The 14,561-nt window shown below is 37.2% G+C and overlaps 1 protein-coding gene across 2 annotated transcripts in view; it reads left to right on the top strand.

Moving 5' to 3' along the window:
- LOC140223817 (clavesin-1-like) overlaps positions 1 to 13,394 on the top strand; it is a 55,664-nt gene extending 42,270 nt beyond the window's left edge. For both annotated transcript variants that reach the window (XM_072304212.1, XM_072304213.1), the window contains exons 4-9: positions 556 to 716; positions 2,501 to 2,595; positions 3,821 to 3,937; positions 5,461 to 5,554; positions 8,526 to 8,730; positions 12,369 to 13,394. In XM_072304212.1, coding sequence (XP_072160313.1) covers positions 556 to 716; positions 2,501 to 2,595; positions 3,821 to 3,937; positions 5,461 to 5,554; positions 8,526 to 8,665 — 607 coding nt within the window. In that variant the 3' untranslated portion in view covers positions 8,666 to 8,730; positions 12,369 to 13,394. The remainder of the gene's footprint in view (positions 1 to 555; positions 717 to 2,500; positions 2,596 to 3,820; positions 3,938 to 5,460; positions 5,555 to 8,525; positions 8,731 to 12,368) is intronic.
- Positions 13,395 to 14,561: the final 1,167 nt, after the last annotated feature.

Below are 14,561 nucleotides of genomic sequence, written 5' to 3' on the forward strand. Positions count from 1 at the left end.
ATTACTTTGGACGGCAGATTTCTCCTTATTAAATTCAACGCAAAATGTCTAGGTTTTTTTCGCACATTCTGGCAACCTTGATCATACCGCATACTTGTGTCTCAGGCCTATGATCTTGACTTCGGTTTAATGCAACTTTGTGCGTGATAATGGAGTTCTTGCATGATACAAAGATTTGCGGTTTTAAGTGTTTTTCTGCTCGTAAAAATTCGCGGGAAACACGATGGTGCTACAGGTGTCCTCTGAAACCAACTCCCAAGTCCGTCGATTATTACGTATTCTCAGACTGAAAAAAAGTATAGTAACATCTACTATATGTCTACTTGATTTTTTACACAGTGATATAATTTAGTGAAAATGACCAGAAATACAATAGTATTCACCAGAACTCTGGCGATACTTACCATAAGATGGTAAATGCTACCAAAGATTCTGGTGTGAATCGCCATACCCGTATCACTGTATCAGAGTATGGTAAAACTTGCCATATTTTTTTCTTAGTGAGCAACGTTTTTTAAACGTATTGCAATGACCTATGGATATTTGTGTGCGCAGGTACCTGATTCCTCTTCCAGAACGAGACGAATATGGAAGGTGCGTTCTTTTGGCATGCATCGGAAAGTTTGACCCTCACAAATATACTTCAGCGGACATGGCACGAGTACACAGCATGGTTGTAGAATTACTCATGGACGATCCAGAAAACCAAGTCAGAGGTACGTGGTTCTTATCGTCATTTGACGTTGTAGAATGACATATACTGCCGTGTTAAGGAAGAACGCCGTATGAACCTTCGGGCGTTGCCAAATTTCCTTCATTAAAGCAAATTTTCCTGGTGAAATTATGAATATATCCTCCCAATTTTTCAGATATTTTTTTTTTCAATTTCACCTAAAGTTCCTGAAAATTTCAAGGAAAAGAGTCATAACTTCCCTAAAAAATAAACAGTTTATCGAAGGAAATTTGACAACTCTCGAATGTTCATAAAGCGCTCTTCCTTTGCATGGCAGTATAACTGATCTGTTCTTAACTGAAAATTAGTTATTTGCGAAAAATAACTTACCGTTCTCACCAGAGTGGGTCCTACTGATTGAAAAATGAGTTTAGAGAAATTGGAGAGTTTGAGAATTTGGACCACTCAATAATGCTCAAAGAATCCGTCAATTTTTCTTTTACTTCGGAACTGATTTCAAGAATTCATAGTAGTGGTAAATTCCACGTTATGATAAACAAGATTTTGGTTTCGTATTTATCTCAATGTAGGAAAGAGAGTCCTAGCCCAGAAAAAACTAAACATTTAGGTGTTCCTGCTCCTTGCAAGTTCGCAAGACTGCTCCCCCCCCCCCCCCATTTAAAACCACTGCAAACAATCGATTCTAGGTGAGGTAGTTTACTTTGATAAAATCAATTGTTTTACCTGCGTTTAAAAGGTCAAAGCCCAGTGTTGTCGAATTGTATAAGAGTCGCCACTGATTCGGTACTGCTATGTGCCGTTTGAATCGGTCATTATTAGGCAAAAACAAACGTCAAAATGGCTGAAGAGGACTTGAATCGATGACAAAGAACGACAGTGAGACGATTCATGAGCACAATGATGTTCCTCGAAGGCATGCGTTTATTTTGCAACCATATGGGGAATGCCATAAACCAAACAAAATGTTCACGAGTTCTGCGCAGTAGCAATTTGTGGAAGCTCACGCGTCACGACCATTGACGGATCCAGGGAGTTGGCAACACTGGATTCCCTCCATTTAAACCCATGGAAATGTATCGATTCTTGAAGGGACCAGGTGCTCCGACAAGAATCGATTATTTAACATCGGTATAAATGGAGGAAATCCGGTGTTGCCAAATCGCTGGATCCGCCTCTGCTCACAACACTGCTTCTCCTTCTTCTAAATACATACAAATAATCGAATATAGATTAACTTGGGCGCGCATTTGGACTAAACTAGCCTCAAACCCCATCTTTAAATTCCAATCAATCCATTATTCTGATAGGATATATTGAAATACATGGAATAATACACAATAATACTCAAATACATGAATATATTGAAAATATTCCATCATAAAATAGACTCCATTTACGTCCAATAGATGCTTTATCATCGTATAAATTTTAGGGGCAGTGGCTCCCCATGGCTGGTAGGGTAGCTCCATCTAGTTCATTCCTTGTTGTTGAAAGAAACACCGCAGACATATCATTATCCAAACTTGGGGACGCGATTTCTTGGCTCGCCAACACAAGATGCAAAAAACCTCCTTCAAACATGAGGATAGGCAAAACGACACTCCTGCTACACTTCTCGCAACTTTGCATCTTCCTCCTGGCTCAGTGTTAGCACTTTTGTGCATATTGTAGACTTTCCTTCAAGAATTTCAAATGAGTATCGTAGAATAAGGCTTTATTTAAATTTGAATTAAACGTCTTTTTTATAAAGATTGCTTCCATGTTCCACTCTTTGAAGTATATTTCACAACTGTTTTTCTCCAACAGGGTATACATATGTTAATGACGACTCAGGTTTATCAATGTCTCACGTTACCTTATGGAGCCTCAATGATCTTAGAAGCATTATCCGGTGTATACAGGTACCTACATTTCAATACAAACATTTTACGATAAGTATTACTTTTAGGATGATTTTCCGATATCTCCTCAAACGCGCACTTAACTTGGACGTACTTCTGCTAAATGGAACTAGTGACAGGTGGGGAAGAAGGGGTGTGCTCGCTAGTTTTCGGGCCGTAAGAATAAATGGGAGTTATAAAGCGCTAGTGACGTCAGCGGCGATGTCGCTCAGTGGAACGAGCCAACAGAAGAGGTCTGACATGAAATATTTGGCTAAAATTTCAAATTTTGATGTTCCTTTCGTCACATTTTAAACTTTAAAGAGTGCTTTTGGAGAAAATTTCACGAGAAGAGCAATTGTACCATTTTTAAAATCTCAAAGTTTTGATTTAACGGAGTTCTAAGCTTTATGGGTTTCCCAATTTTTTCCGACCACTCCCAATGACTCGGTCCACTGTGTGGCGCAACGGGAACGCACATGGTCTTTTTTTCTTTTTTTTTATAAAAAAAACATAATTAATTAGAATAAATTAATTATTTAATTAGAAAATAATTAATTTTATAGAGATAATGAGCCCTGTCCACAAAGCTCTTTTGCCATGCCCACATGAGTGCCGCATACAGTGATTGGCGCTTGCAGAATTTCCGAATAGGGTATTACGCTCACTTTCACATTATTTCTTATGCAGCTCACCACGAGCACATTCCATCTTTCCCACACGTCTCTACTTCCGTTTATCAGAAAAACGTCAACTGAGATTGCCGAAAATTTCTAGTAAATATTTCTGGAGTTATGATATTTACATTAATTAATGTTTCGTAAGCAAAATATGTTTCAAAATCCTTACGCAAGCACCAACACTACTTGCTATATTGCTGTGAATTTATGATTATTCATTATGATTTCAATTTTTCTACACTAGCACCAAACAATTTTTCATTTAAGTCAATGAAAATACTTAAACGTCTCTCCCGGCAATGGAATACTATAGAGGCGCTTAATTCGCCGTTGTAGAGCATGCATTTTGAGAAATTGGCTGCAAAATAAAAATAATTTATTAATAATTATTATTACTAATTCTTTACGAGCCTATCGTTTCAAATGTATGTATCATTCTGTTCAGTTACCATCTACGATACAAATTCTCTTGGAGGCCAGGGAAATGAACACAATTAAAATATTTGATCAGTTTTAGTTTGTTGATTTCAGGTCTCTGTAGAGGTGTACCTTTCTTTTTTTTTCAGAATTCCACGCCCATGAGGCATAAGGCTACTCATTTCTTCAATGTACCAAATTTTGCAAACAAAGTATTCGATTTTGTCGTAAGTCTCATGAACGAAAAACTAAAGAACCGGGTCACGGTAAGTTGAATAAAATTTTTCCTCTAACGATCATTACTAGTAGCTTTAAGGGATGTACAATATATCGACGGTGTAAGTCGGCAATCACATAACTCGGTTTGCGACGTCGCAGACTTCCTGTCATACTTTATTTTTTAAACGGAAAACCACTCAACGCGGCAATTCTTTAGAACTGCCGTGATTTGTCTTCTCTGTGCGAAGAAAATTCTGCATAAACTTCGAGGAATGATGTCAATTTGCTCTCCTTTAAAGAGAGAACAAAGGCGGAGATTTTCAGACACCAAAACGAGATATGTGATTGCGGACTTACGTCGTCGATATGACGTTGGTATTTTAAGAGCAGATACAAATACTTCAAACATATTCCAAAGTTTCATCAAAACTCAAGCCTTGATGAGGGTCCTGTTCCCTTTTCCATTGGACGAGGAAACTAATGTTAATGACCTCACAAAATTCAAACATCCTAATTAATAAACGGATTCTCTACTTCGCGGCAGTTGAAAAAGTTCTGGAAATTTTGGACTTCATTCGTCTAAGTCTCAAAACATCCGGGCGGAATAGTAAAACATTATGTTTGAATGCTCCGTCTAACGAGTTGAAATAGTTCATGTAATCTTTCATGCTAATTTTTGTGCGATTAGAGCAGAGGATTAAAGAGCGATTAGCAATTTAGATACATGCATGTGCTAATTAGTTACATATGGAGACATTTAAATATCTCCAAAACGGAGAGTTATAGACTATTTAAGACGAGTGAGAACAGTAAGGAAAATTGGATGTAAATCTATCAAACGGAACTGTGTGCATTATGACTTGAGCCCTGTTATGCACATACTCTTAAGGGTCTCAGGGCTCATGTCTTAATGTACATAGTTCTGTTTGGCAGAAATATGTCCAATTGTGTCTTAAGGGTGGGAAAATGAGATTGAAATACCGCACTACCACATGTGGTTTACTATGGCACAGATTGGAGTCGTCTACTACCGTGACATTTGACGCCAAAATCGCTGAAAGATCAATAAATTGAGCGCACTTTAAACTAAACCGTCTTTTTCTTCTTTTCTTTTTTTTTTAAATGTACTGAACTATTACAGTTTCCATCATAGGGCACAATTTGCCCTGTTTCGTCACAAACCATCTCTCGAACGAGGGAACGCGAACATAACCACGTTCAATGTTGCAATATTTCCGCTCCTGGATTGCATTATTATTAGGGAACTTTGCCGCTTTTCTGATTGAAATTTTCACTAATTTCTCCACCAAAAGTTCTATGAAAAAACCAGGAAAATGTACCGTTGGACAGCAATCGCACCGTCATGTCATATTCTTGTTATAAAATTGTATTGTTTAAGTCGGCCTTGAAATATTGCAATGACGCTGAGCTCTTCCGTCTGAAGGACGGCGAGATATTGAAACATGGTAAATGAGAACGAACGTCAAAACTTTCTATAACCAAGTGAAGTATGTCTTTCGGACGTGAAAAATAGTTTTGTTTTTAATTGACTGTGTATTTTGTTTTCCAGTTCCACTCAAACGTAGACGATATGAAGCGAGTAATTGACCCGAAGATCCTTCCCCGGGAGTACGGTGGAGAAATTCCCACTGCAGATTTGATCTGTAAGTACATTTAGAGCCTGAAAAGTGATGGATAGATTTGATGCATTCAGAGCGAGGAGGGTGGATAAGTCGCTGTCACGGCACGTCATATACGTAGAGAAGATTTAACTTCATGTAACACATCCGAAGTAGCACAGATTGCAATAAGTAGCAATTGTATTGTAGAAATATTGCAATGGACCACTAGACAAGGTACGAATTTAAGCGATCTGATACATGTTTCTTAACCAGAATTTCACGTAGAAAACGATTCGCACAGCGAAAATTACTGAAACCAACTCCTAACGAAGATATTAACGTTTTTATTTCACATTGGTTACGAGGAATTTGAACTGCCCATTCACAAGAAACTCAAAGCTCTACGTGAGTCAAATTGCCCACTACAACGATTTCAGCAATCTTCTCAATCGAACCATGTTCATTTCCCACCATGTGTTGTTCAAACTATTAGCAATTTGCTATAACTGAGCCAAAGCGTCAAGATTGAGGTTGCCAGAATTTTATATCGCAGAGACTGTCATGATAACGTTTAGCGCGCGATGTGAATCACGTAGAGCATTGAGTTTTCATGAGCGGGTGGTTTGAATTCACGCATCAAGAATCATTAAATATCTTCGTAAGGAGTTGATTTCGGTAATTTTCGTTGTGTGCATCGTATTTTACGTAAAATGTTGGTCAAGAAACATGTATCAGAATGCTGAAATTCGTACCTTGTCTAGTGGTCCATTCCATTGAGTGTTGTGTATGTTGCCTAGCTCTTATTTGAAGGGGCCCCGTTTTGTAAACTTACTGCAATAAAATTGAAATAAGTTGCAATTATTCATTGCATTGCATATCGACGGTGAAACTATCAAACCACGTATCTCATTTGCGGTGTTTAAAAATCTACGCTCACATTTTATTTTTTTGAAGTGGACCAAATCAATATCATTCCTTGAAATTTTCACAGAATTTTCTCCGCACGAAGAGGACAAATCACAGAAATTTTCAAGACTGGACTTTAAGTAGTTTTTCATTTAAAGTATGACAGGAAGTCTGCGACGTCGCAAACCGAGATACGTGGTTTGGTAGTTTCACCGTCGATATTACCTATCTGTCTGACACACATGTAGCCCATTTTTTTATTGCTTAAAATCGTCATAAATCAACTAAACGATGTACAAATATTGGAATGTCATGGTAAAAAAATTACAATTTTATTGAAATCAAATTGCAATTTAATTTCAATATTTTCATCGCACTGTCCTACTTGGGTTGGGATGTTCTGTGATTATTTTACCTACATTAAAAAAATTGTGAATGGATCAGTTGCGCTGGGTACATAATCGTATTTTGATGCTTGCTTTTTGTAGATCAGCTGAAATTAATAAGATCTGCACAAACATCAGCTTCTATGTTTAATATTAACTAAGATATCACGCTTTGAAAATGTTGGTTCATGACGTCACACACCGCGGTATAGTGACGCCCTTGGTTTCTTCCACCTTGCTTTCATCCGAGTTTCACGTTGAGTAACCAGTGCATTGGTGTGGTCCACTAATAGACGAATGCAATTCGGAAGCATTCAGAGGATAGCACATACTGCTATCTCGTCCAACACTTACCACACATGAAAATGAAAAATATCATTTTTATTTATTTGAAAATAAAATTCGTCCATTTTTAATCATCCGAACAATTTATAATAATCTTCCGGATGATTATAAAGCCAATTTGACAAAGAACAGAGGCTTCTCTCAATACATTTTTCCACCTACCCAAGTAGCATAGTGCAACAAAAATATTGAAATTAAATTGCAATTTGATTTCAATACAACTACATATATAATTTTTTACGATTAAATAGCAATATTTTTATATCATTCAGTCGATCGTTCATGCCGATTTGAAACAATCAACAAAATGAGCTCCATGAATCAGAAAGATAGGCAATATGCAATGCAGTGAAAAATTTCAACTTACTTCAATTTTATTGCGATCGGTTTCAGTAAACGGGGCCCCTTCAAATAGGAGCTAGGCAACATGCACAACACTCAGTTGAATTGGAATATTTTTACTACGTAATTATGCTACTTTCTGCAATCTATGCTACTTGTATAGACGCCACTGAGCCCATTTTCGAAAAACTCAATTTCCAGGCTCTCTTCGCTATCACAACGGAGGGTATGGATTCGATCGACATGAATCGATCGAAAATGATTACGTGAATCGATCGACATGAATCGATCGACACGGATTCGATCGACATATTGTTAAAAAAACGGTGTCGATTCGATCGACATGAATCGATCGAAAAATGAAAACGTGAATCGATCGACATGAATCGATCGACTAATTATTAAAAGACCGGTGTCGATTCGATCGACATGAATGGATCGAAAAATTAAAACGTGAATCGATCGACACCGATTCGATCGACAAAATTCGATCGATTCACGGGTTTGTCGATCGACTTACGGATTTGTCGATCGATTCACGGGTTTGTCGATCTACTCACGGGTTTGTCGATCGATTCACGGGTTTGTCGATCGACTTACGGGTTTGTCGATCGATTCACGGGTTTGTCGATCGATTCACGGGTTTGTCGATTGATTCACGGTTGTCGATCGAATCGGTGTCGATCGATTCACGTCGATCGATTCACGTTTTCATTTTTCGATCCATTCATGTCGATCGAATCGATACGGGTGTTTTTAAATTAACTGTCGATCGAATCGGTGTCGATTGATTCATGCCGATCGAATCACGTTTTAATTTTTCGATCGATTCATGTCGATCTAATCGACACCGGTCTGTTAATAATTTGTCGATCGAATCGGTGTCGATCGATTCATGTCGATCGATTCACGTTTTCATTTGTCGATCGAATCCATACCCTCCATCACAACAGTGTGACTGTCGTTCGTTTAATAGCGACTATCGTTTATTAGCCATTGACTGGTGCTCATGATTACATTTCGGGTTGTTTCAGCGCGATTGAAGAAGCAACTGTTGGAGAAGCGGGAGGAACTACTGGCGCTGGACAAGATGAAGATCAACGTTAGGAATAAGAAGATGGAGTTCGAGGTGAACGATATGGCCGGCTCCTTCCGCAAACTTGAGGTCGACTGATCGTCCCTCCGCGCATGCTCAGCGCTCATTGGCCCAAACCGCTCACCCCCGCCGCCGCTCCTCCGGTATGCCGCGTTTCATCTATTTAGAGTCCCATCTATTTAGAACTGCCCTATATAATCGAAATGAAATTTTCTAGTTGCATTGACTGTCCCAAAAAGAAGAATAAAAAAAAATTGAAAACATAAAAAAAGTAAATAAACAATACTGAGAAAATAAAAAAATAAATAAAAAAAATTATATAAAAATATAAAGGGTTTTAAATTAAAAAGAGATAGTTCTTAGAAATCTGTTAAGATATCCGAGTTCTGAAGCCCCAAGAACTGCCCTATATAATCAAAATGAAATTTTCCAGTTGCATTGACTGTCCCAAAAAGAAGAGTAAAAAAAAACTGAAAACATAAAGAAAGTAAATAAACAATACTAAGAAAATAAATAAATAAAATAAAGGGAAAAATAAATGAAAAAATAATAAAAAAAATGTAAAGGATTTTAAATTAAAAAGAGATAATTCTAGAAATCTGTTAAGATATCCGAGTTCTGAAGCCCCCTTCTTTAATTCTTAAGTGATGATGCCATTTGGAATTGATAAAAGTTATTGAACTTACTTAATTTGAACCCATAAAAAAAATGTAAATTTGAACCCTCCTATATTTTTCATACAATTTTAGCTTTCTCATATTGCACTTTATTTTGTGGTTAGTATTAAAAATTGATCCATAGAATTTAAGATGCTTTTGATGACAATTTTTCTTCGTACATTTCGCCTAAATCTCCCTGAAAGAAGGGTTCCCTAACTCGCACACTCTGACACATTTTTCAGCTTTTTCAAAGTCCAAAAACAGTCAATGCAAACTTACTTTTTAGAATTTAGTTCTGAATTTTCCTTGTTTCCCCCTTCATTTGAAACATTAATAATGAACATGAAAAAATGTTTTGCAAAATGATATTATTCCTCCTTTCTTTATCATCGATACAGTTCAATGACAGCATTCTTGTACTCGACGATAGAGACAGTGGCGTGGCGTGAGTGATCGATTATCGATATTTCCCCATTTGAATCCGCGGTAAAGAATCGATTTTTAAGGTGTTCGCTGCAAGCACCCTGTTAATAATCGATCCTTTTCCATAGGTTTAAATGACAGATCAATCGATATATTGCAAAGCACGCCACGCCACTGGATAGAGATATCACAAGGTTCAGGTGTTCAGGGCTCATAACGCTTGTGAGTGACGCTCCGTCTAAGTCGGAATAATTTCGGCTACTTTGCATTCAGATGGTGGTCTATGCATGCAATTGCCGTCTCATTAAGCCAAGTCGTGCGTGACGTTCTGAGCACGAAGCCTCATTAAAACAATTATTAATGTGCACCTCTTAGGTCTAAATTCATACTCGTTCTCTACGCGGTTAATTGTCTTTTGGGAGGTCCTGGATGGTTTAAATTGTTATTGACCTTTGATATAACATTATAAAAATGATAATTTTTACTAATCTGGAATAGAGATGTTGCATGTGTGAGGAATTTGCGATTTGACAATTGATTCTTAGGTAAAAGTTCGCGAGAAACACGATGGTGCCACTGGTTTTCTCTGAAATCAACTCCCAAGCTCAAAAAAAGCTCTCAAGTTGAAGCCAAAATGGAGGGGATATCCCAAGCTATCCTGAGAGTCCACCTCTACATCAAGACGAAATCTCCATGCAAAGATAGGGAGCAAATACATTAACAGTGATGCCGTGTTTTCAGTTTTAGAGTCCCCAAATAAAATGGCAGCCCTGTCAATGTATTTGCTCCCTATCTTTGCATGGAGAGTGTGTCTTGATGTAGTGGTGGACTCTCAGGATAGCGTGGGATATCCCCTCCATTTTGGCTTCAACTTGAGAGCTTTTTTTGAGCTTGGGAGTTGATTTCAGAGAAAACCAGTGGCACCATCGTGTTTCTCGCGAACTTTTACCGAAGAATCAACTGTCAAATCGCAAATTCCTCACACGTTCTAACATCTCCATTGAATTCGAAGTCAATGAATGAATAAAAAATATATCTTTACTTGAAGGCCGCCCCCATGGCCGCTACGCGGCTCAACCCCTCACATGCTGCACCACACGCTCACGTCGCACAGTGGATCGAGTCAATAGGAGAGGTCGGACAGAATTTGGAAACTTTAAACGCTTATAACTCCAATTATACAACAATTTAAGGTTCTAAACGTGGTTCCATTGGTTTCCTCGTAAAGTTTTCTTCTGAAACCACCCCTTGAAATTTAAAATGTGACGAAATGAACCCCAAAATTTGAAGTTCTAGTAAAAAATTTCATGTCCGACCTCTCTGACTGACTCGATCCACTGTGCGTCGCTCCCCTCGAGAACGTAACTACATTCCAGTGTTGCCAAATGTCCCCTCGCAAATTGTTCTTTTACCAGAAGAATCTTGGATATTTCTACCTGAATATTTCACTGATTTTCCCCAGATCTCTCGGAAAAATCAGGAAAATATGGGACAAAAATTGCACGGGTACATTTTTCTAAAAAATTAAATTGTTTGAGACATTTTGCAACCTCGGAGTGGAGTTACGTTCCTTCGTCCGGAAAATGACACCATGCATTTTCGGAGAAAAATATCGTCTTTTTTAATTCAGGGAAAAATAAGCAGTCACCTCTTCTTGTTCCTTAACTTCTGACTTTTCAGCTTTTACATTTATTAATAGGAGCCTTCAAATTATCAACGATTGCTAAATAACCCTCGAATGCATGTATATAGTGTTTTACCGGCCCAAAAACATATTGAAAGATAAATAGCACACAAAAATGGCTAACCATTGAATCAAGGCCAAACAATTATGTTTAAAAAGACGTTGCGGTATTCTGAAACCTCAATTTTCATCCGAATCGTGTAAATGGAATTTTATAAAAAGGAACAAAATACAACAGTCACTTTATGTAACGACTATCGTTATAGCGATCGTAGTTTAAAGTGTGTAAAAACATAATGGTGGTAGCAAATTGAGAAAAGCTGACTCCGCGATTTCAACTAACTCGCCAAACTCAGTGTGACCGGCGCGGCGCGAGATGCAAATTGGCGCCTACAAGACTGGAAGAATACTTCACGCATTGCGCGTTCACTACGGTGCGCGCTTTCATCGTTTAAATTCGTAATTTCTCGATGCCGCCGCATGCCAAACCAAGCGCGGTGTAAGTACATACTCTGCCGTGCTAAGGAAAAGCGCCGTATGAGCCTTCAGGCGTTGCCAAATTTCCTCTGGCAAATCACTAATTTTCAGGAGGATTTTTGAATATTTTTCTGCCAATTTCTCAGATCATTTTGTTCGCAATTTGATCCTAAGTGTCTGAAAATTTCGAGGAAAAATATTTATTATTTGTATAAAAAATAAACTTTTAATCAAAAGGAAATTTGGCAACTCTCGAATGTTCATACGACGTTCTTCCTTAGCACGGCAGTAATGGTGTATACCATTTCTGACCAGTATCATGACTCGATGATTTATTTCCAAAATCGTACCATTAAATTTACTTGGCCCGCACCTTTCACAATGATAAATGAATAAATAGAAATGTCAGAAATATATTAGTTGTGCGGGTTTTTAGGTTAATCCTCAGAAATATGAATAAAAAGGAAGAGCAAATTCGAAATTTCTACAATTATTCGGTGCATCCAAAAAGTATCCTATGTTTTTTCTCATGTTTCAGGGTTGACGAGGAGTTACCTCAGTGATCTTACGCGGTCAACAAGGAAATAGTGATAAAGACGTCTACATTAAATATCTCGTTACCCGTGTATATAATACTGTAAACATGATAGTTTCTCAACTGTTTTTTATATTATTTAATTTTTCTATTTTTTTAAGCTGTTTTCTTAGATTTACTTTTAAGAGCGAATAGACATACTGTAATTATAATTGAGGTAGGTAGTTTTGTAAACAATGACTCTTAATTCCTCGCAAATTTTTAATATAAGTAAACTGCAATCCGATCACCACATCTTGGTGAAAATTCCCTAACAATCTTGACGTATTCAACTTCGCAAAATATACAATTCTCCGATGAACAAATTGAAAATTGCTTGAAAGAGGGTTCCGCGGTATGTACCGCTTGTGGAAAGCCGATTTATAGCGTCGAGCAAGTACTTTAACGTAAAAATTAAAAAGGGAAAATGGATTTTTTGTAAAATTTTGTTGATTATACGTAACTTTTTTCAATTTTTAATTTTTTTCTCTATTCTATGATAGAGGATCAACTCCTATAAAACGCTCTTTTAGAAGCAATTCGTAATCATATAAAGTAAAACAAAATTAATAACTCTTACGATAGTTTCCTCAGAAAGTCAAATCGAGTATACGCTAAAAACAACCCGCTCGATTCAAATATTTTCAAGCCTAAAAAAATAGGCTGCCGAAACCTTCTTATCCAGTCTTTCCAACAAGTCAACCAGTTAGTGTACTTATTCGTGCAAGGTCACTAGCTATGGTCAATTTTCATCGATCTAATTTAAATTACATAGTTGCAGCTTCGCTCATTTTATTCTTCAAATGTGTAAAAGGCAAAATTTAAAAATTAAGACAGTAAGGCACAATATTTGTGATTAATTAACTTTTGATTAAGCCTTAAGATTGTACTTTTCTGTGCTTCTGCGTGTCTGTTGTATGTCCGCAAAATGTGGAGTTAAGTTCGACTTCTCCATTTGCTTTCTCAGAATAAAGGAACCTCATCCTCTAATTTTTTTTCTTGCCCTTTCCTCCCACGAAACGTGTCCGTTATTTTTTTAGGGTGGCGGGGGAGTATAGTTCCATCGAAGGAAGGGAAGAAGGAGATTCATCGAACAACATTTAAATCTCGAGTTACGTTAGGAGTTACTTTCAGTACACTGAAAAAAAAATCTCGGTGTATTTACTAAGAAAAGGGTAAAATTACCAAGAATTCAGGGTTCTATTTGATCCCAGTTTTTTCTTGGTAAAATTACCATTTATGGAATGGGTAATTTTACCGAGAAATCTTGGTAAAATTATTGAACTTTCTCGGTAATTTTACTGAACCTTGGTAAAAACGCCAATATTTTTTATCGACTGCGGTAGAATTACTGAGATAAAATGGCAAAGTTACCGGGCATTGATTACCAATAAAAGTGGTATTCCTACCTGAAAAAATAGTAAAAATACCGGTTTTTAGGTAAGCTTACCAGTCTGTCTTGGTAAAATTACCAATAATTGGTAAAAAAAAGTGAGATGGTAAAGGTACCAACGGACCTTGGTAAAAACGCCGAGAATTTTTTTCAGTGTAATTTCCTTTGAACAGATCGTGTTCCCCGTAAAATGTTGATGAGCGACACGATGGGCTTAGAGTACAAGGCGCATAAGTGCAGTGTTTGTTATTTTGAGAAATTAGTGTTTGAAGTTTCCAAATCACATGGATCCTTCGGGCGGAAAGAAAGTTCAAACTGACTTTTTGATGCTTAAAAATTAGAAATTGGGAGAGAATTTTTCACGGAATATGCACGAAGACTGGTTTTTTCAAATTTTTCAAAAACTGCACATACGCGCCTTGTCCTCCAAGCCCCTCACATGTATCATTGTATCATAGTGCTTTTGTCAAGTGGTTTTTTCTATTTTAGACAGGATATTAAATGTGGAACTATAACGCCAATCGAAAAAAAAGAGGAAGAAAAAAAAAATTGGTCAATTTAATGCAATTAATCGTCCTCCAAGCTGCATTTTGAACGACATTTTCGGGGTAGGTAACGACAGACATATTTGTTGCAAGGCTCTTTTTCACAGATGTTTTTCGTTAATAAATCTGGGATTTTTTCACAAATAATTAAGTTTTTCAGCTACTGTCCAACAAGAAATTATGAAAACTTTTCTTATTAAAATGATATATTTTCAAAAA

Source organism: Bemisia tabaci, chromosome 9 (genome assembly GCF_918797505.1).
Source record: "Bemisia tabaci chromosome 9, PGI_BMITA_v3".
NCBI classification, from domain to species: Eukaryota; Metazoa; Arthropoda; class Insecta; order Hemiptera; family Aleyrodidae; genus Bemisia; species Bemisia tabaci.